We start from the raw sequence: 19,985 nt of genomic DNA on the forward strand, positions 1-19,985 counted from the left end.
GAAGAGGAAGAGAGAGATAGAAATATCAATGATGAGAGAGAATCATTTATCAGCTGCCTCCTGCAAACCCCCCACTAGGGATCGAGCCCACAACCTGAGCATGTGCCCTTGACTGAAATCAAATCCAGGACCCTTCAGTCTGCAGGCCGACCCTCTATCCACTGAGCCAAAGCAGCTGGGGCTGTCACCCTCTCTTTTCACTCAACAGACATTGACGAGCACATGCTTGTGCAGGGCAGGACCCAGACCCTGCCCTCAACTAGCGGAGGTAAGAAAGGGCTAAGAAAGCTGGAGCAGTGCAGCGCGCAGCCACACCAGCCCAGGCAGGCAGAGTGTGCAGCGCTGCAAGAGAGCATCACCGGGGCATGAGGGCCAGGAAGGTGGCTGCTCCCTCTCTGGCCCTAAGGTGAGTGCTTTGGGGCTCAGTTGTTTGGAGTGTTGTCCTGTACACTGAGGGGTTGCAGGTTCAATTCCCAGTAAGGGAACCTCCTAGGTTGTGGGCTTCATCCCTGGTTGGGGCAACCTGTTTCTCTCCCTCTCTTCCTTCCTCGCTAAGAATCAATAAAACATAACCTCAGGTGAGGATTAAGAAAAAGGTGCATGTTTTAGATCAGCGGTTGCCAGGTGGACGCTCTATCCACTGAGCCAAACCTGATAGGGCAGAAGAGTCTCTAGTGTCAGTAGTGTCTGCGACCATTGGTGGTCTATGAGGTCCAAAAGGTTGGTGACCGCTGGTTTAAGGAAACCTTTAGATCAGCAGTCACCAACTGCTGGTCCGTGACCATTGGTGGTCTGTGGGGTCCGAAAGACTGGCGACCGACCACTGGTTTGGATGACCTCCAAGGCAGCTTCCCGGAGCTCAGGCAGCAGGCAGGGGTAAGAATGCGGCCCAGGAGCCCTGCAGCCCAACTGCAATCGGTGTCCTATGCTCAAAACCCAGCTCTACCTCTGGGCCTCAGTTTCTTCCCCTGTAAAGGGGAGAACTCTCTGTCTCAGAGAGTCACAGTGAGAATCCAGGAATTAATACAGAGAAAGCTCCTGGACTCGGAAGTGTGGTGTAAATCCCAGCTCAAGCGCGGGTGATGCTCACTAGAAAGCTGCCATCCACAGTTTCTGAGCCTGTGACCCAAATGGCAGGATCATGCCTCTCTCTTCCTCGTTCTGGTGTCTCTTTCCCCTACAGCTTCACAGAAACCCAAGATATGTGTGTGTTTGTGCGTGTGTGTGTGTGGGGCGGGGGGTGTCTCTGTTTATGAGCCTCCGGAACAAGACCCAGCCACCTCTCTCGTCGCCTGGCCTGCTGCTGGCCCCTGGCTCAGGGGTGTCAGGATTACCCCAAACCCTGGGAGAAGCCAAGATACCCAAGCCCTACTGGCTGCGGAGTCAGCCAGAGCTCTGGGTTGTGAGGTGAGACCCGGGCAGGAAGAGCTGCAAACTGCACTGGGGAGAAACAGGCCCAGGGCGGGGGGCTGGGGTCCCTGGGAGAGGTCCTGCCCCAGGGGGTGAACAGTTGTAGGCTGTTGAACTTGAGGGCAGTCAGGGAGGCCTGGCAGTCTCAGGGCGACAGGACAAGGGCACCCCCTGCCTATCTGAGAATATGGAAACACAAATGACTGGTACACCAGACAGAGAGAGGCAGGGTGATGCGGCGCTGGGTGGGCAGCAAGCAGTGCACGCATCCCGCAGGGGCGCCTTCTGTTGTGGGGTGTATCGGGGATACTGAGGTGGTGGTGGTGTTGGGGTGGGTTTCCCAAAGATAAAGGTTTCTTTCTGGTTGACCACCTGGCTTAAGGGTTTATCCTCAAATCTCCATCATATCCTACCTGAACGTAATGATGGTGGGATGCCCCATCCTAGGGACCAGGTTCTCAAGGTTCCATCACCTCCCATGACCTCCGGTGGGGGCCGGGTCCTGAGAAGCCCTCCCCACACCGGGGACCCCTGCCTCAGTGCCCCTAAGGCAGCCAGAGGAAGTGCCCTGGGCTTGCTGTTTGAGGGCCACTGCCTGCACAGCCGCTCTCTCCAGCCCGCCCAGCGCATCCTCTCTTAGCCCCTCCCCTGCTCTCAGGAAATGCACTTGCTTACTCGATGGCCATCATGTGGGCCCTAAGCCCTGCCTCTGAACTTCCCCTCTAGCCACACCCTGCCTGTCCCCCACCCCCAAATGTCTCTTACCTTTACCACCCCTAGGAGAGGCAGGGGAAAGAACCAGCGTTTATCAAGCCCCCACAAAATGCCAAGCACTTTAGTGTCGATGCCTGTATCATTCATATGGCTCTAGAAGACAGTAACTGCCCCCATTTAAAGATGAGGGCACTGAAGCTCGGTGAGGCTCAGGGATTCACCCAAGGTCACCTGAATAATGGTGGGACTGGAACCGGAACCTAAACCTGACTTCCCTGCAACCGTTGTGTGTCTGCACCAGTCACACCTCTCTCAGCACATGCCTGCTGTGCCCTAGGCACTCCACCGGGTACTTTACATCATCAAAACCACCTTTCCAGCAGGTCTTCTTATCCCCATTTTATAGGCAAGACAACAGAGGCTCAGAAGGTTAAGTAACATGCTGACAGTGGCTGATGGTTAATGTGATGTGCCTACTTGGCCAGGCCATGGTACCCAGTTTTTGGTCAAACATCAGTCCCGATGTTGCTGCGGAGATATTTCTACGGGGTAATTAACATTCAAACCATCACTCTGTGATGGGAGCAGGCCTCCTGCAGGAAGGAGGAATTCTGTCTCCAGACTGTATCTGGGCTTCAACATCAACTTCCCTGGATGTCCACCCTGCTGGCCTCTCCTATAGTTTTGACTCGCTAGTCCTCACAGCTGCTTGAGCCAAGTCCTTAAAATAAAACTCCCAGTCTCCCTCCCTCGCTCTCTATACACACTCTCACACACACGTGCTATTGGATTTGTTTCTCTAGAGAACCCTAACACAGCGGTGGTGAGGTTTATATCTCGCCTTGGGGCTTACCCGCTGCACTCTTCAACTTCCCATACATATAAACACGTGCTCATTCTACTGATCAATATTGTGATTATGATAAACAACGAGACACACCACTGCTGGGAATGACACTGTGCATCACTCACTGTTTGGACTTCGCATAAACACTAGCCCCTCCCCCAGAGAGTGAAGTATCAGTGGCACTATCTTTGATTACAAGTTGGGCAAAAAGACACTACTGACCTTACTCCTTCACTAAGTGCGGCTGAGTACCCCTGGGTGTCTAGGCTCCATTGCTAGAGGCATGCTGTTGTCTGACTGTGGGGGCCCAGAGGGGCTGGCCCTATCTATTTACTTTGCTGGCAGAACCCCACAGAGCACAGCTTCTGAAGTCAGGGCCAATTCTGCAGGGTTACCCACCAGCCTCCTTACTCCTGCTGTCCTGTGGGCTCCTCTGGGCAGCCACCCAGCCTCGCCCGCTGAATGGCTGCCTGAACACCCACTAAGCATTTGCTGAGAGGAGGTGCCAAGACCAAGAGGAAAGACACTTTATCTTCCTCAGCCTCACACTAGGCCCCTGACCTTTTTCTCGGGGTGACTGGAATGTTCATCACTGAAAAGAGGGGGGTGAAGACAGGAGTGGGGTGTGAGCACCAGCTCCAGCTCCCCCGCCTCCACCCAGTCCGGGACCCTGGGCATGTGAGTGTCCTGAGTGCTAACAACGAGGCCTGTCCTCCCTGCCTCCCTGCGGGGGAGGAGGAGGTGCTGGCAGGTTCAGAGATGCAGTCTGTGCAGAAGCTCTGGAGGGTCAGGAGGAAGCAACTGTGCAGCCTTCCTACTGTTTCAGGCTTGAGCGGCATGCCATCTTCACGGGTCCCCGAGGGGACTCTGGAGGGTAAAGTCACAGACTCATGGGGTGGGACAGGGAACCAGCAGGTGCCAAGACCTGTGGCGTGTACCAGCATCATTTACTCCTCACCTGGCTGGCCCTTGTGGTGGGTAGGATGAAGCCTTTAAGGTGAGGAGACTGGCATGGTGAGGGCCACAGCTCCTCATGCAGACCTGGGACTCCTGCCCTGGTGTGAGATCCCCAACACGGACAGGTGAGGCTGCCTCCAGAGCCCTCACCTGCAGCCTTTTTGTTTTTAACCTTTTAAAGAAAAGCAATTTAATCGCTTTTAAAAGTATGAGAGCACTCCAGGCTTGCTGGGAAAAACACACAGGGTGTGGAGCAGCTTATGGCAGATCCTCTCCACCCATGAGCCGACTTGTGAGTCAGCCCCTCTCGTCCGTTGTGTCTACTCCCCAGTGCCTTCTATGATGCATAAGGACTGTTTTTAGGTTTTCAGCTGATGGAGTGGAGATTCCTTTTTATTACTATTACTAGAGGCCCGGTGCACGAAATTTGTGCACGGGGGCGGGGGGTGGTTGTCCCTCAGCCCAGCCTGCACCCTCTCCTATCTGGGACCCCTCGAGGGATGTCCAACTGCCCGTTTAAGCCCGATCCTGGTGGGATCGGGCCTAAATGGGCAGTCGGACATCCCTCTCACAATCCAGGACTGCTGGCTCCCAACTGCTCGCCTGCCTGCCTTCCTGATTGCCCCTAACCGCTTCTGCCTGCCAGCCTGATCACCCCCTAACCACTCCCCTGCCAGCCTGATTGATGCCTAACTGCTCCCCTGCCAGCCTGTTTGCCCCTAATTGCCCTCCCCTGCAGGCCTGGTCACCCCTAACTGCCCTCCCCTGCAGGCCTGGTCACCCCTAACTGCCCTCCCCTGCAGGCCTGGTCACCCCTAACTGCCCTCCCCTGAAGGCCTGGTGCCCCCCAACTGCTCTCCCCTGCAGGCCTGGGTCCCTCCCAACTGCCTTTCCCTGCAGGCCTGGTCGCCCCCAACTTCCCTCCTCTGTCGGCTTGGTCACCCCTAACTGCCCTCCCCTGCAGGCTTGATCGCCCCCAACTGCCCTCCCTTGCAGGCCTGGTTCCTCCCAACTGCCCTCCCCTGCTGACCATCTTGTGTCCACATGGGGGCAGGATCTTTGACCACATGGGGGCAGCCATCTTGTGTGTTGGAGTGATGGTCAATCTGCATATTACACTTTTATTAGATAGGATAGAGGCCTGGTGCATGGGTGGGGACCGGCTGGTTTGCCCTGAAGGGTGTCCCGGATCAGGGTGGGGGTTCCCTTGGGGAGTGGGGTGGCCTGGGCGAGGGGCCTGTGATGGTTTGCTGGCGACCCAAGCGGAGGCCCTGGTATCTGGGGTTTATTTATCTTCTACAATTGAAACTTTGTAGCCTGGAGCAGAGCCAAGCCTTATGCTTGCTCCATGGTGGCAGCCATTTCTGTTGCGATTTATGTATCTTCTATAATTGAAACTTTGTAGCCTTAAGCAGAGGCCTGAGCCGGCCAGGGTGTGCGGAAAGCTTGGCTTCCTCCATTGCCGGGGGCAACCCTAGCCTCCTGCTCTTTCCAGCTCCCTGGCTGCCGCCATTTCTGTTTGGGTTTATGTATCTTCTATCATTGAAACTTTGTAGCCTTGAGTGGAGGCCTAGGCCGGCAAGGGCAGGCGGAAAGCTTGGCTTCCTCCATTGCCAGGGAAACCCAAGCCTCCCTCCTGCTCTCTGTGGCCATAGCCATCTTGGTTGGGTTTATTTGCATATTCGCTGATTGGCTTGTGGGTGTGGCTTGTGGGTGTAGCAGAGTGATGGTTAATTTGTATATTACTCTTTTATTAGATAGGAGGAGGATTACTGATATTTTTGAGAGAGGGAGGGAGGGAGGAAGAGAGGGGGAGAGTGAGAGGGAGAAATATCAATCGGCTGCCTCCTGCATGCCTCCTACTGGGAATTGAGCCCAAAACCTAGGTATGTGCCCTGACCGGAAATTGAACCCTTGACCTTTTGGTGCACAGGACGATGACCAACTGAGCCACACCAGCCAGGGCATACGTAAGAATTTTTAAACATTGGGATGTCCAATTTGTCAGGAATGTGCTCCCCTGTCAGCACACTCAGACCTACCTTATCCTTTTCAATGACTCGAGCATTCCACAATATGGCTCTACCACAGTTTACATAACCAGTTCCCCACAGATGGGTGCTTTCCAATTTTTGCTTTCATGAACAGTGCTGCAGTAAACAAGTGTGGACATCTCCGTGCACACAGAGCGAGTGTTTACAGGGACACACTCCTAGGAGGGGACGTAGGGCCCAGGGAACGCACATGCAAAGTGCTGGCTGCTGCCCTCCACTCCCATGGCTACAGGGCCGTGTCCTCATGCTCTGGCCAACACGTCCTCTCTGCCAATCTCACCTGAAGACACCTTCTTTGATTGGGGAGACTGAAAAATGTTTTGTGTTTTCTAGCCATTTGTATTTGTCCTACCGAGAACTGCCTATTTCTACTTTTCTGTTGCGTGGCTTGTCTTGTACTCTGTGGGAAGTTTCCTATATTACGGCTTTAACATATGGTAATTATGTTAAACAATCCCTTCCTATTTCAATTACTGAACAAGGAAGTCTTTTTACCTCCACTTCACTGATGTATTTTTTTTTAAAATATATTTTATTGATATTTCACAGAAAGGAAGGGAGAGGGATAGAGAGCTAGAAACATCGATGAGAGAGAAACATCGAGCAGCTGCCTCCTGCACACCTCCCACTGGGGATGTGCCCGCAACCAAGGTACATGCCCTTGACCGGAATCGAACCCGGGACTTTTCAGTCCACAGTCCGACGCTCTATCCACTGAGCCAAACCGGTTTCGGCATTCACTGATGTATTGATAAACGGAATCCATCAAGCACAGGGTGGCTGGGCAAATTCTTCCCCAGACATCCCCCCTCGTGCCCTAAATCCCACTGATAAAACTCCCCAGATGCTGTCACCGCGCCCACCTCACCCTGCCTGTGGGCCCAGGCACGCTGGTCTGCATGTGAATAGCAGGGTCGCTTGAGGGGGGTAGGAAACCCCAGGACAGGACATTAGTCTGCGGGTGAGTTCTACGTACGTGCCTGGGCCCAGCTATAGGGCCAGGGAAAGCAGTGAGGCCACAAACCCGTGCCCTCTTATTCCCTTTCCTCTTTTGATGTCCTCAGTGACATCACTTGCTCATTATGAGCCCCCAATGTCTTCCCTCTGTATCCTACCCCTCCTCACCTGTCTCAAGTTCAGAGCAGTATGTTAGTGCTGAGGGACTGATCATGCCTGGCTAGCCAATCCTCTCCTCTGAGAAAGGCTGGGTCCCCAAAGCCATCCCAGCCACCAGCCAACGAACAGCGGGGCGGTTACCTTCAGGATAGGGGATACCTTTTCTTGGGCCCTGAAATCACACATGCCTACTTTGGTCATTCCTGGGTGTCTGGTGGGGTCAGAGGGCCTGGGTGATGGCTCTTCCTCACCCTACCCACCACGTGCCTGAAGAGGAAGCTCTGAAAAACCCAGGACTTGCTTTGCAGGTTGAAAGCAGCATAGCTCAAGGATTCGGGCTTAGTGCAGGCCAAGGTAGGAGCCTGTCCTACCTCAACAGTGCCTCCCCATAGCCTTAACTCGTTTTACTGATTTTTAGAGAGAGAGGAAGGGGGGAAGAGGGGGGAGGGGGAACATCAATGTGAAAGTGAAGTATGTTTTTATTGATTTCAGGGAGAGGAAGAGAGAGGGAGAGATAGAAACATTAATGATGAGAGAATCATTGACTGCTTTCTGCATGCCCCCTACTGGGGATCCAGCCGGCAACCTGAGCAGGTGCCCTGACAGCAAAAGGAACTGGAAACCTGTTTTGGTAAACAGGACAACGCCCAAGCAACTGAGCCACACCCGCCAGAGCCCCCCCACCTTAACTTTTAACTCTGACACCACCCACCACCTTCTCCTCAGGCAGGCACAGGGATCCAGAGCCCATCCTTATGAGACAGGCCTGCTCCTCTGCCTTGAATCAGCAGCTGTGGCAGCATCTCCATCAGCTGAAACCAGCAGCAAGGTCAGGGTGTCCCCTCCTGGCAGTATATCCTGGCCCTGAGTTCCTCCCCGAGGGAAGGGAGCAAGGACCAGCAGGCTTGTGATGGCACTCAGGCAGCTGGGCAGGGACAGGGTAAGCCAGGGGCTGAGAGAAGTGGGTCTAAGAGCCCTTGAAGGTGGACACAATGCCATGATGGGATGATGAAGATGCTGACAGAGAGTAAAAGGTACCAGAGAAAACTGCCTACACTGCTGCTGACAGTGGATAAATAAAGGGAACCAACAAGTGAAATAAGAGGAGCTAAAAACTGGCTGCACAAAAGTAATATTCGTTACAGTTAATCACAGCAACTGCTCAGCACTGATGCCGCATACAGTGCAGCTCGATGGCGTGTACAATTAGCACAAGACAACGGAGCTGTGTGTTCTGAGTGATCATAACAATCACAGCTACAGGGATCTTTCTAGTGTGTGGTGGTTAATCAGATGGGTCCCTTGCAGTAGTGGTGGTGGAACAACCATGACAACATGCATGATGCACGCAAATTCCAGTAACTCTCACAGAGGCCACTCTCCATCCCCTGGGATCCTGCCTGGTGTACAGAAAGAAGTGGTGCTCCTGCCCACAGTCCTGCAGCTGATGAGCAGCACAGCGGGGACTGAGCCAGGCGTGCGGCTTCAGCACTACTGGAGCCCTATGACTGCTCCTCTGCACTCCCTGAGGCTGTGTGAGGGCCAGCTTCTGTCCCCGCCCTCCTCACCTGTGTAGCTGCTGGAGGGAAGCGGGTGCTCTGGTTCTCCATTGAGCTTTGCGGCTCCTTGTGTCTCTGCCACTTCCTCTTTCTCCTCCTCTTCCCGGACCTCAGGGGCTTCCTCCGGTGGCTGCTCCATGGCTGATTTCCCCTCGGCGCCACGCCTGCAGGCCCGGTCATAGCTCTGGCATCATCTGGGTCTGGACGCAGTTGGACCCCAGGGCAGTTCCGTCAGCCTGGGCAAAGGGGAAGACAGGAAGAGGATGAGGGCGGTGAGAGTGGGGCATGACTCAGGGCCATCCGGGGCCAGCAGAGCAGGAGCACCTCACCTGCAGGGCTCTCCCATGGTCTCCATTCCTCGCATCAAGGTCACTTCCCTTCCCACCCTTTGCCCACTGGCTCTTGCAGCAGGTCTGTGGGGCTCAGAGAAGTTCCTATCACCCAGATGGGGTGACACAGCCCTCTGCTACCTTTCCCTGCCTCCTCTGCAGCATCCTGCCCTTTGAGTTCCTGAGTCTTCAGGAGACACACGAAAAAGCCTTGAGGGGCTTTTCAAATGCTCAGTCCCCCTGGAGATCCTGCTACGCATCACACCTCCCAGCCCCTTCCTGCCGCACCAGTACCCAGGTCCTAGAATCACTGCCCTCCAAAGCCACCTTCGTGAAGGAAGTGTTAGGGTGGATAAAAGGCGAGAGCTCCCACCAGGCTCGCTCACAGCGACAGCAGATCTGCAGAGCCATCAGGCAAGGGGAGACACACTCTGTCCTGGCATCTCTCAAACAGTGGGTTCCTAGATGGTGACCCCCATGTTTACACCACCAGGAAGAGATGGTTCTAACCCTCTACAACTAAGATATTGTCACAAATGCCACAGTTAGAGGTGTAAGTGCCTGAGGGGAAGTCTTCCTGGCAGGGAACAGTAGGGCGAGGTCCCGAGAGGGGTGGGTTTTGACCAGGGGAGATGGTAAGGAACTCCGCTTGGGGATACAGCTTAAAAAAAGACTTGGAGGCAGCACAGTGGGGAGCAGAGAGGAGTCCTGTTGGCTGGGGAGTGGGGTGCTAGGAGAGAGGACCTGGCAGGGTGGTGGTGGGGAAGGTGGGTTGTGGCCAGGCATGTGTGCTTCAGTGCCCTGGCCCGGGGAGTGAAACTGACCTCATCCCACGTCAGGACAGGCCTGGAAGGATCAGGAGCAGAAAAGACCTGCTCTAGAGAGATTCAAGCATCTGTAGAACGCCTTATCTTGAGGTCCCACAGGCACTCAAACTCAACCTATCCCAACGGAACCCACTGTCTTCCCCCACTCCCCCTTCTCTGTAACCCCCATTTCAGTGACCCACAGGCCCATCTACCCACTTGTCAAAGCCAGAAGGCAGAAGCCATTGGAGACTCCTCCCTCTTGCTCACCCTGCTCCAGCTTGCAAACTTGGCTGTACTGGAGCCAGCAGGGAGTGTGATGATCTGGATGTCTGCACTCCTCCCTGGGAGCAGCTTGGACATTTTTGTTTTAATTCCCCTGGTGATTCCTTCCCATCAGGCCTTCATCTTCCCCTGCTTGGACTGACACAATAACCTCTCAGTTGGTCTTCCGAAGGCAGTTTGGAAATTCAGCCCTAGAGTCTAAGAGCTGGGGAGTTGGAAACCTATAGTTGGGGGCATCCTTGTTGATGTGACAGACACAGGAAGGGATTCAGTTCACCAAGGGAGACAGTGACATATCAGGGAAGGACAGAGGAAGAGGCACCAGAGCAGACAATGGGGCAGTGGCCAGAGGCAGGATGGACTTGGGACAGCCTGGCGTCTCAGAGCCAAGGGAAGGGCTGTTTTTCAGGGGGAAGGGGTCAACTGGCTCAAATGCTACCGAGTTTTAAGGGCGATAAAGTGATCCCACTGGATTCAGTGACTGTGAGGTCATCAACGACCTCGGGGAAACAAGTTTCAGCCAAGTGGTTGGGATGGAAACCGGGGCTCTAAGAATTAGTGCTAGTGAGGAAGCTGGGACAGTGGATGGAGATTAATTTTTGGTGACTATGTCAGGGAAAGAAATGTATACACACTAGATTGAGAAAGTAGTAAAGCTGGGGAGAGGTTTTTCATAATAAAGGAAACTCAAATAAATTGTGGGCAGAGGAGAGGTCTGCGGGGAAAGACAGGAAGATTCAAGGGGGAAGCCAGGGCAGGATGACTGATGGGAAGAGAATGATTCAAGGGCCCAGGATGAGGAAAATACAAAGAAGCATCACAGCAGTGTGTGTATGGGGGGCGGGGGTAAAGTTCATGTGGCATGGCCTCACTGAGAGTAGAAGATGGGACTTGAAGAAAGCAAAGGGCTCGGGGGAGGAGAGGCACTCTGGCAAACATGGTAGGGAATGAGCTGGAAAATAAAAAGAATTAAAGGAAAGCTAATATAATTGAAACAGGGAGGTACTGGCACTTGAACAGACAATCAATAAAGAGAATGCAGAAGTCTATAAATAGATGCAAACACATATGGAGCTTTAATATGTTATAACGACAGCACTTCAAATCAAAGGGAAAGGTGGATCCTTCAATAAATGGTATGTATTGATCCCTACCTTACACCTTATACCAAGAAAGGGCCAAACAAATCAATGATTTTAAAGTTAAAACAAACATACACTATACCAATAGTCTGGAGAAGGGGGGAAGAGCTAAGAATGACACAAAATCCATAAAACTTTATGGGTTAAAAGAGTATGGGTAAAGATTAATACATTTGATTACAAAAAAACATAAACTTTCTACACAGTAAAAAAAAAGCATAAGAAAGAAACAGATAATAAATTGAGAAAAAGATTTGCAGCTCTCATCAGATAAAGGGCTAATTTCCCTAAATAGTTCCTGCAAATTAATAAGCAAAAGACCAGCAATCCAATAATAAAATGGGCCAAGGATATAAAAAATGTATACAGAGCCCAGCTGGTGTGGCTCAGTTGACTGAGCATTGTCCCATGCACCAAGAGGTGGCTGGTTCGATTCCTGGTCAGGCACATGCCTGGGTTTTGAGCTCAACCTCCAGTAGGGAACATGCAGAAGGCAGCTGATCAATGTTTCTACTATCTCATTGATGTTTCTATCTCATCCTCTCCTTCTCCCTTCCTCTTTCTCTCTCTAAAAAAAAAAAAAAAAAAAAAAAAAAATCAAAAAAAAATCAATCAAAACATATTTTAAAAATGCATACAGAAAAGCTATACCTGTAGCTCTTAAATATGTGAAAAGATGCTCATCATTCATAAAAAGAGAAATGCAAATTAAAACAACACTGAAATACACTTTTTAAGATCAGATTAAAACAAATGCTAACACATTGTTGCTAACCATGTGGAAATATAATCTCACACATCCCTGGTGGAAAGGTAAACAGTGCAACCTCTAAAGAGGCTAATTTGGCTACATCTATCCAAATTACAAGCACACATTCCCTTTGACCCAGAAACACTACTTGCAGCTTGTAACATAAGCTATACTTCCACTGGAGCAAAATAACACAATGTATTAGTACAAAGTTACTCATTACAGTATTATTTGACTAGTACGAAGTGGGGAACCACCTCGAAGTCCATTAACAAGGGCCTTATGAAATAAATCATGACATGAAAACATGCAGTTCTATGCAGCCACAAAGAACAATGACGTCATGGACTGGTAATGAAAGTCAAATACACAAGGAAAATTTTCAAAGGTAACAAGATACCATGCATAGGAACATGTAACTTCCAAATTATTACGGCAGGATGGGGAAACTTAGAAGTCATGTGGAGCGCTAGCTTTCTGCCTGAGAAAAAAGTCTCACAGATAGGACTATGGAGACAGAACAACTAAATGCAACATAGGATGGTGGACTGGGTCCTGAAACAGAACGGACAGTGGTGGAAAAACTGGGAAGTTCCAGACAATTCTGCTGAGCTGAGTGAATGGCGTTGTCCAGTGCCCATCTTAGTTTTGGAAGGGGCATGATGCTTACGTATGATGTCAATGTTGGGGAAAGCGGATGACACCCGAAGGAGCCTGGTCACTGTTCTGTGGAGCTGCGGAACTAGCCCTGAACGCCCACCTCAGACTACTTGTTAGGTGAACACATTAAAGGCCTGTTTTCCACGGCATTGCATACAGCTGAACACAGTCCTAAGTGAGACAGGACATAAGGACCCTTAGCTACGGAGAGTGGGACTGTGGGGAGGGGCTGCTGACAACACTGGCAAAGGACCTTGGCGATCACCGAGGGCAGTCTGTGACTGCCGAGGAATGTATTTAACTCTCTAAAGAAATCAGCTTTTGTCCAAATCACAAGGACCAAAGACATTGATTCTTCGTGTTTCACGGAACTGAAACGTCTGGAGGTAGAGGGGCAGGGGCTGGTGAGGGAGGAGACCCTCAGCCAGGCCCATGCATGAAGGGCTGCAGGAGGTTTCTGAGGAGTAGCATCAAGAGGATGAGCAGCTCGATGACAGAGGGCCAGACAATGTAATATCTACTAGCCATGAGCTCAGTGGTGGCACTGGCCAGAGGGGTGAGTGGACACAGGGAAATGCACACCAGTGGTGATGAGCCAGTGAGTGGGGGACATGAAGATTTGGGGGTTCCCCCTAGCAGGTAGAAACAGAGGAGCAAAAACTGCAACACTGCCTTGTATAGATACTTGACAAAATATTTTCTCACACATTGCCTCATGACCTCTGAGTGACCTTGGGAGTTGGGAGGCAGAGTTCATTGTCATGACTGAATCCTGGAGGGCGGGGGAGGCACCTGCTGGGTACATGATAAAGAGGCCCTGCTCAATCCTCCAAGCCCCATAAGGAGAGCCTTGTGTGCTCCCCTGGGCAGATGAGGGAAATGACAAAAACCCAGGCCCGCAGAGCCTGACAGGGTGTCCTTGCAACACACCACAGGATGACATCGATGACCATGGGGTTTCGGACATAATGGAGTGGCAGCCTGGCTAGGCCTTGGCGATCTGTGTGCCCAATACCCCTGAGCCTCAGCTTCTGCTTCCCCATGAGTTGGCTGGTTAGGTCACCATGCTCAGGGCTACTGTTCTCAGAGTCTGGGGTGCACATGGCAGTTGGAGTTTTGGATTCAGGGCCAGGGTTCCTGGATTCCAGCCTGGAATGTCTCTCTGGCTGTGACCTCTTAAGGACACCAGCGGAAGGGGGAGGGGAGCCGCAGTCTGGTTACTCCAAAACCCACAAACATCCCTTGGGCTGTTTCGTATTTAGATGCAACCACAGTACTGTGCCCATCCCTGCATTTTGCTAGAAGCCATCCACCAGCATCAAGGCTGCCCCACACCCACCACTGTTCCTAGTTTGTCTGGCAAGGAGCTACTCTGACACTCCACCCCCGCTCCCCAGGCCCAGGCCCACAGGCTGGATTTTCCCAGGTAGCTGCCACTCACCACTGGCCTTGCAATGAATCCTATTCTCCTCTTCCCTCTTCAGGCCTGGCACTAAAAATAGCACATGTGGCACTAGGTTTAAATTTTAAGTGGCTGTGCTGAGAAATCCTGGTCTTCGCTGTGCCCCACCCCTGCACTGTGCCAGTGCCACCAACTCTGATCATGGCAGAGCTTCACCCCTTAGGAGGTTGGTGCTGACCTCAGACAGGTAAGGGTCCTGCAGCCGGAGTGGGGAGGCCTGCTCTGCTGCCCCTTGGGGACAAAAAGTAGTATCTAGCAAAAGAATTTTTACCAAACAAATGCCTGGACTGCTCTGACCCTGGTGCGGCGCGCGCACGCACACATACACACACACCTGCAGCACACATGTGACCCCAGTGTTTCCATTCCAAGACCCTTTGCCCCAAGAAGAAACTCAGGCCTTTTGGGAGCTAAGCGGGGGGAGGGGGCATAACTCCATTCAGTTCCCATTGGGCAGGTAAAGTTAGGAGCTTACACCAAGTGACCCAGAGCTCTAGAGACGTCTGGTCTAGGACCCGAGCAACAAAGCCACCTAGAGCCTTAACCTTTCCAAGTCTAGTTGTCCTCAGGAAATGGAGCCTTCCTGACTCCTGCCACTGGCAGGCTGTACTTCTGAGTGGGCTCAGTGAGTGTGCCGGGGCCCCCTCACCATGTGGCACAGCCTCAGAGGCCTCGCTGGTCACCAGACCCCAGGCATGGTCACAGCTGCAGAGCCTCAGGCTCACCACTTCCATCACCATGGTCCTTCCATTCTCCAGGGCTTACTACACACCAGGTAGGTCCATGTGTGCAAACACATCTCATCCTCACAACAACCCTGAGTCAGGTACTATTCCTATCTCCATTTAACTGACGAGGAAAGTGTGGAACAGAGGGAAAGTAACTGCTCCAGGTCACACATTAACGGAAGGAGCAGGATTTGAGCCCAGGCAGGTTGGCTCAAGTCCCAATCACTATGCTGTACTCCGTCGTGGTGCTGGGTGAGCCTGGACCCGAAGCTGGTACGTCCCTGCCCAGCTGGGGCCCTGAGGGCTGGAAGCTGCTCTTAGACTCAGTCTGGAGCCATCACCCCTGAAACCTCTGTCTAGCCGCCAGGTGCTATTTCTGTCAAGAACACCCCGATCAAAGCCCTCTGGACACTCCCTACTAGAAGACAACCGCTGTGTGCTAAAGACAGCCACCGGCGCTGGTCCTGGCTCCCTCTCCAGCCCATCCCACGCGCCCAAGTTCCTACAGCACTCCCTGAACATGGGGCTCAGCCTGGAATGCTGCTCCTCTACCAGCTGGGCCTGCTCCTTCAGACCCACCTGCACCTCCTCCTTCCGGAAGCTCTCCTTGACCGGCTCCATTCTGTTCCTTCCTGCTGCAACCCTGACCCAGACCCTCCAGCTCTGCAATTACTGTGCCAAACTGCCAGTGTGTTAACTGGTCTGTCCTCACCACGTTATCAGTATCCCAGGCAGTGCCCTCTATCTTGCCAAGGTAGGACCCAGCGCCCGGCACAGGGCTCGGCATTTAGTGGGTATTCAACATACACTTGTTGAATGAACATGCAGACTAAAAGCATTAACCACTGTCACACTGTTCTCAGTCACAGTATTTTCTACTGTACTGATTCTCATGTATTACTGCCTTTGAGATGCAGTATCTCACAGAAATTAATTCCACTGATTTCTGTGTGAGGCCTGGATTCAAACCCTGCTTCTGCGCCCCCTGCCCCCCTCACCCTCCAAGTTCAGGTGAAGACACCAGCCCCTCCGAGTTTCTCAGCCCTAAAACTGGGACACCACCTAACCTGAGCAGCTGTCCTAAGGATTAAACACACACACTGCTTACTAGTGCTGGCATACAGTAAGTGTCCAACAAAGAGGGAATGTGGCTGCTGCTGTTATTGTCAGCTCATTTTAGGGACTGAATGGAGCAAGTGGTATCCAGGCCCAGAACTGTACCAGCCTATTGGAATTCCAGGGACATAATCACACAGTTTCCCACTCCTTCCTTACAATCCACTGTGGGAACTGAGAACTGACAGGGAGCTCCCTACTCTGGCCCAGGCTTTGCTGTTTAGAGAGATGAGTCCAAACCCTCTCCACTTCTCCCCGCTCCGCCCCCCCACCGCATAGCGGACCCAGTTGCTTTATTTCCTCCCCCTGTCCCCCATAGCGGACAAGGGTCAGCAGCCCTAGGCCCACGTCTCAGGACCAGCTAGCTGTAAGGGAGGCCATGAGAGAATGGGCCTGATTCATTCTCTCCCAAGCTTTCCAGTCTGGGTACTGACCAATGCCCTGGTTTCCCTGAAGAGCAACTCCAGGGTGCTCTCTCCCCCCATCTGCCAATCCGGGCACCCCACTCTCCTCAGGGCACGCAAGGGGCCTGTGTGGCTTTCTTGCTGGAATGGACCCACCCCAGCAGTTCGACCCTAGGCGTGGCCTGGGGCTGATTTTGTTCAGAGTGCTAGAACCAGAGAAAAGATAACCAGGAGGCCACCCTGCCCCTCACCTCCGGGGTTCTTCCAATGCCACCAGGAGTCAGGCCCTAAGCCTCGTGGGCTGTGGAGTGCAGCTAAACTAAAATAAAAGGAAAAGCTGGCCTCAGGGAGCTACTGAGAATGTGCCTGGAGAGAGATCCGAGTGGGAAAGAGGCTGTCACCAGGGACCAGCAAGGCACCCCTGAGGGTGCCTGCAGCCCAAGCAGGGGAGACTCCAGCCAGCGACTCCCCGTCCCAGCCGCCTCTGCCTGTAGCCACTGAAGACTGAGGAGAGGCTAAAAATCTACAGTTTTCACAAGAAACACAACCTCAACATGGTTCTTTTTTCTGAGCGGGAGTTATAGGTGATCCGAGTGGGAAAGAGGCTGTCACCAGGGCCCCTTCCAGAACCTTCTCATCCCAGGACCTCGGTGCTATGGCTGCTGATGCCACCGATGCCCCTCCACTCTTCCTCTGGTCCCTGCCAGCTGCTTTCATTCACTCATTCAGCAAGTATCTGTTAAGCACCCACCACCATGTGCCAGGCCAACACAAATACACAACGAGGAAGCATGGCCAGGCTGTGGAGGACAAGTGCCGGCACAGTGGCAGCACTCTCGGAGCATGCCCCTCTAGGATGGGTACTCAGGAAGGTGTTCCTGAGATGTGGCCTTTGACCCAGAGGCAGGGCAACGGGGAGACAGATGGGAAAGGCCCATCAGAGGGAGGTTGGCATGGACTCTCGGAGGGGTGGAAGGAAGGGCTGTGTGGCTGGCATGCCAGCAAGGCAGGGAGGCTGGTCTAATGGAGGCTGGCAATCCCTCGGGCCTCAAAGGGCAAGTGAAGGGTTTATCCAAAGAGCAGCAGAGAGCCTAGGAGGGTTATGAAGACGATGGACAGGTTCAGAGCTGCATTTGAAAAGAATTCCTCCGGCCACTATGGAGGATGGAGTGGAGATCATTCCGGGGAATCTGAGCCAGGGTTGCAAAGCTAGTGGGGGCACTGGTGGGAGGGAGAGGCCACCTCCTGGATCCCCGGACACCTGCCTCTTCAATTCCTGGGGAGAGCCAGGCTGAGGAGCCAGGCAGGAGAGCCTCACCCAGAGCCGCATGCTCCCCGGGGCCCACCTGTACCGCACCGAGTGAAGCGGCAGGGCAGGGCAGGGCAGGGCAGGGCAGGTCAGAAGAGCTCCATGGGCCCTGCCTGCTGACTCCCTGGCTCAGCCTCCCAGTGCTGTTCTGATCTTGGTGACTCCCAGCTACGACGCACTCCCATCTGGGAGCACAAGTGGCACCTGGCACAGTTGGCAAGAGACCAACTGACTCGAACAGCCACATCCCTAGGCCTGACAACTCCATCCAAGCCCCTCAAACTTCTGACACACATCTCTAGGAACTATGGGCCAGGCATGCTACTCACACCTTTTCTTTTTAAACATCTAAGACTAGGACACCAGCCAGCCCCTTAATGTTCACGAAATAATCTCTCTAATCTCAGGGAGAAGAATGCAGACAAAACTGAGTGTGCTGAGCAACCACACTGCCCTCTGAGGGCAGCTCTGACCAATGCCTCCTGCTGGATGTGGGGACGGAGACTGGTGGCAAGGAAAGGGCAGTGCCCTGACAGGAGGCAGGCCCAGCGAGAGGGAATGAAGCTGACCAGCCCAAGAAAAACGGGACACACAGCTGGAGTTGGAAGGCAGAGGTGTCAGCAGGGCTGAGTGACTCCTGAGCCTCCCCAAGGACAGAGGGGGCCAGAAGAGCCCTCTGCGAAGCCAGGATCAGCCAGTTCAGCCCAGGAGAAACTGTGGCTCCTAAGTCCAAGCTCGCCCTGAAAGTGCTCATGCCTGTAACCTTGTAATTCTCCTCATAGGAAAATGGACTAGGCTGTTCGATGCAGTGCTACTTATAAAAAAGAAATCTATTTTTATAAGAATGAAAATTTTGTATTAATGAAAAATAACAGAAATATCTCAATGTCCAATAGAGAAATGGTTAAATAAATGAGGGCACCCCCAGAAAATGGAGTATTATCCAGCCATGAAACTCACGTTTTCATAGAATATTTAGTAACTTTAGTGGAAAATAGCAGAATTCAATTATATAGCAAATATTCTATAAAAATGACTAGAGAAAGAATGGAAGTTTCCATGTACGATTAGGGCAGCAGGTGATTTACTGTTTTTATGTCACTGTATGTCTTAACCTTTCTGTACTGAACATGTATTATCTCCACCTCACTTGACCTATCAGAGCATGTGATGCATTGCGGAGTCCTTCCTCCGTTATGCCTTCTCCTCTCTTGGCTCCAGGTTTTCCTCTAACCTTGCTGGCTGTTCCTTAGCAATTTTTCTGCTGGAGCCAGTGAGCAATTTCATCCTGACTACTTAGGGTCTTCCTCAATCTACACTCCTCCCTGCATGACTTTATGCTTGCTCGTGGCTTTTGATACCTTCAATATACTGATGGCTCCTATATATTTCTCCAGCCCAGATTCTCTGATATCTCCACATGGATGCCCAATGCTATCACAAGTCTAACACATCCAAACTGAGCCCTTGACCTCGCGCCCCCCGCCCCCACCAACATCATTCCCATCTCAGTAAATGTCAATTGCAAGTTTCTAGTTAGTCAGGCCAAAATGTTGGTGCCAGCAAATCCTGTTGGCTCTGCTTTTAATAAATACCCAGATTTGAATCACTTCTCATCACTTTCACTGCTATGACCCTGGTCCGAGCCAACATCCCCCCCCCCCCCTCTCTCTCTCTTTTTCTTGTTAATCCTCACCCAAGGATATTTTCCCATTGATTTTTAGAGAGAGTGGAAGGGAGGGGAGAGACAGAGAGAAAAACATCGATGTGAGAGAGACACATCTTGGCTGCCTCCCGACTGGGGCTGAGGATCGAGCCTGCAACTAAGGTACGTACCCCCTTGACGGAATTGAACCCACAACCCATGCTTTCCAATCAATCATTAGTCTGGGTATTGACTAATTTGTGTTAGTTTCTTGACAATTGTGGCCTGGCACATGGTGGTAGGTGCTTAACAATATTTGCTGAATGAGTGAATGAAAGCAGCAGGCAGTCTGCAGGCCGACACTCTATCTACTTAGCCAAACGGGCTGGGGCTCTCTCTATCCCTTTTATTGTTGTTAATCCTCACCCAAGGATATTTTTTCCATTGATTTTTAGAGAGAGTGGAAGGGAGAGAGGGAGGGATAGAGGTAGAGAGAGAGAGAAAAACATCGATGAGAAAGAGACACATTGATTGGTTGCCTCCCGAATGCACCCTAACTGGGGCCAAGGATTGAACCTGCAACCCCAGTACACTACATGCCCTTCAGTAGGATTTAAACCCACAGTCCTTTGGTGCTCAGGCCGACATTCTAACCTCTGAACAACACCAGCCAAGGCAAGCCAACATCATG

General features: G+C 52.3%; 1 protein-coding gene across 2 annotated transcripts in view; it reads right to left on the reverse strand.

The window, feature by feature from the left end:
• PPARD (peroxisome proliferator activated receptor delta) overlaps positions 1–19,985 on the reverse strand; it is an 82,699-nt gene that overhangs the window by 7,925 nt on the left and 54,789 nt on the right. For both annotated transcript variants that reach the window (XM_080663376.1, XM_080663375.1), the window contains exon 3: positions 8,667–8,893. In XM_080663376.1, the coding sequence (XP_080519502.1) occupies positions 8,667–8,796 (130 nt within the window). In that variant the 5' untranslated portion in view covers positions 8,797–8,893. The remainder of the gene's footprint in view (positions 1–8,666; positions 8,894–19,985) is intronic.

This window comes from Plecotus auritus (genome assembly GCF_963455305.1).
Source record: "Plecotus auritus genome assembly, chromosome: 4".
NCBI classification, from domain to species: Eukaryota; Metazoa; Chordata; class Mammalia; order Chiroptera; family Vespertilionidae; genus Plecotus; species Plecotus auritus.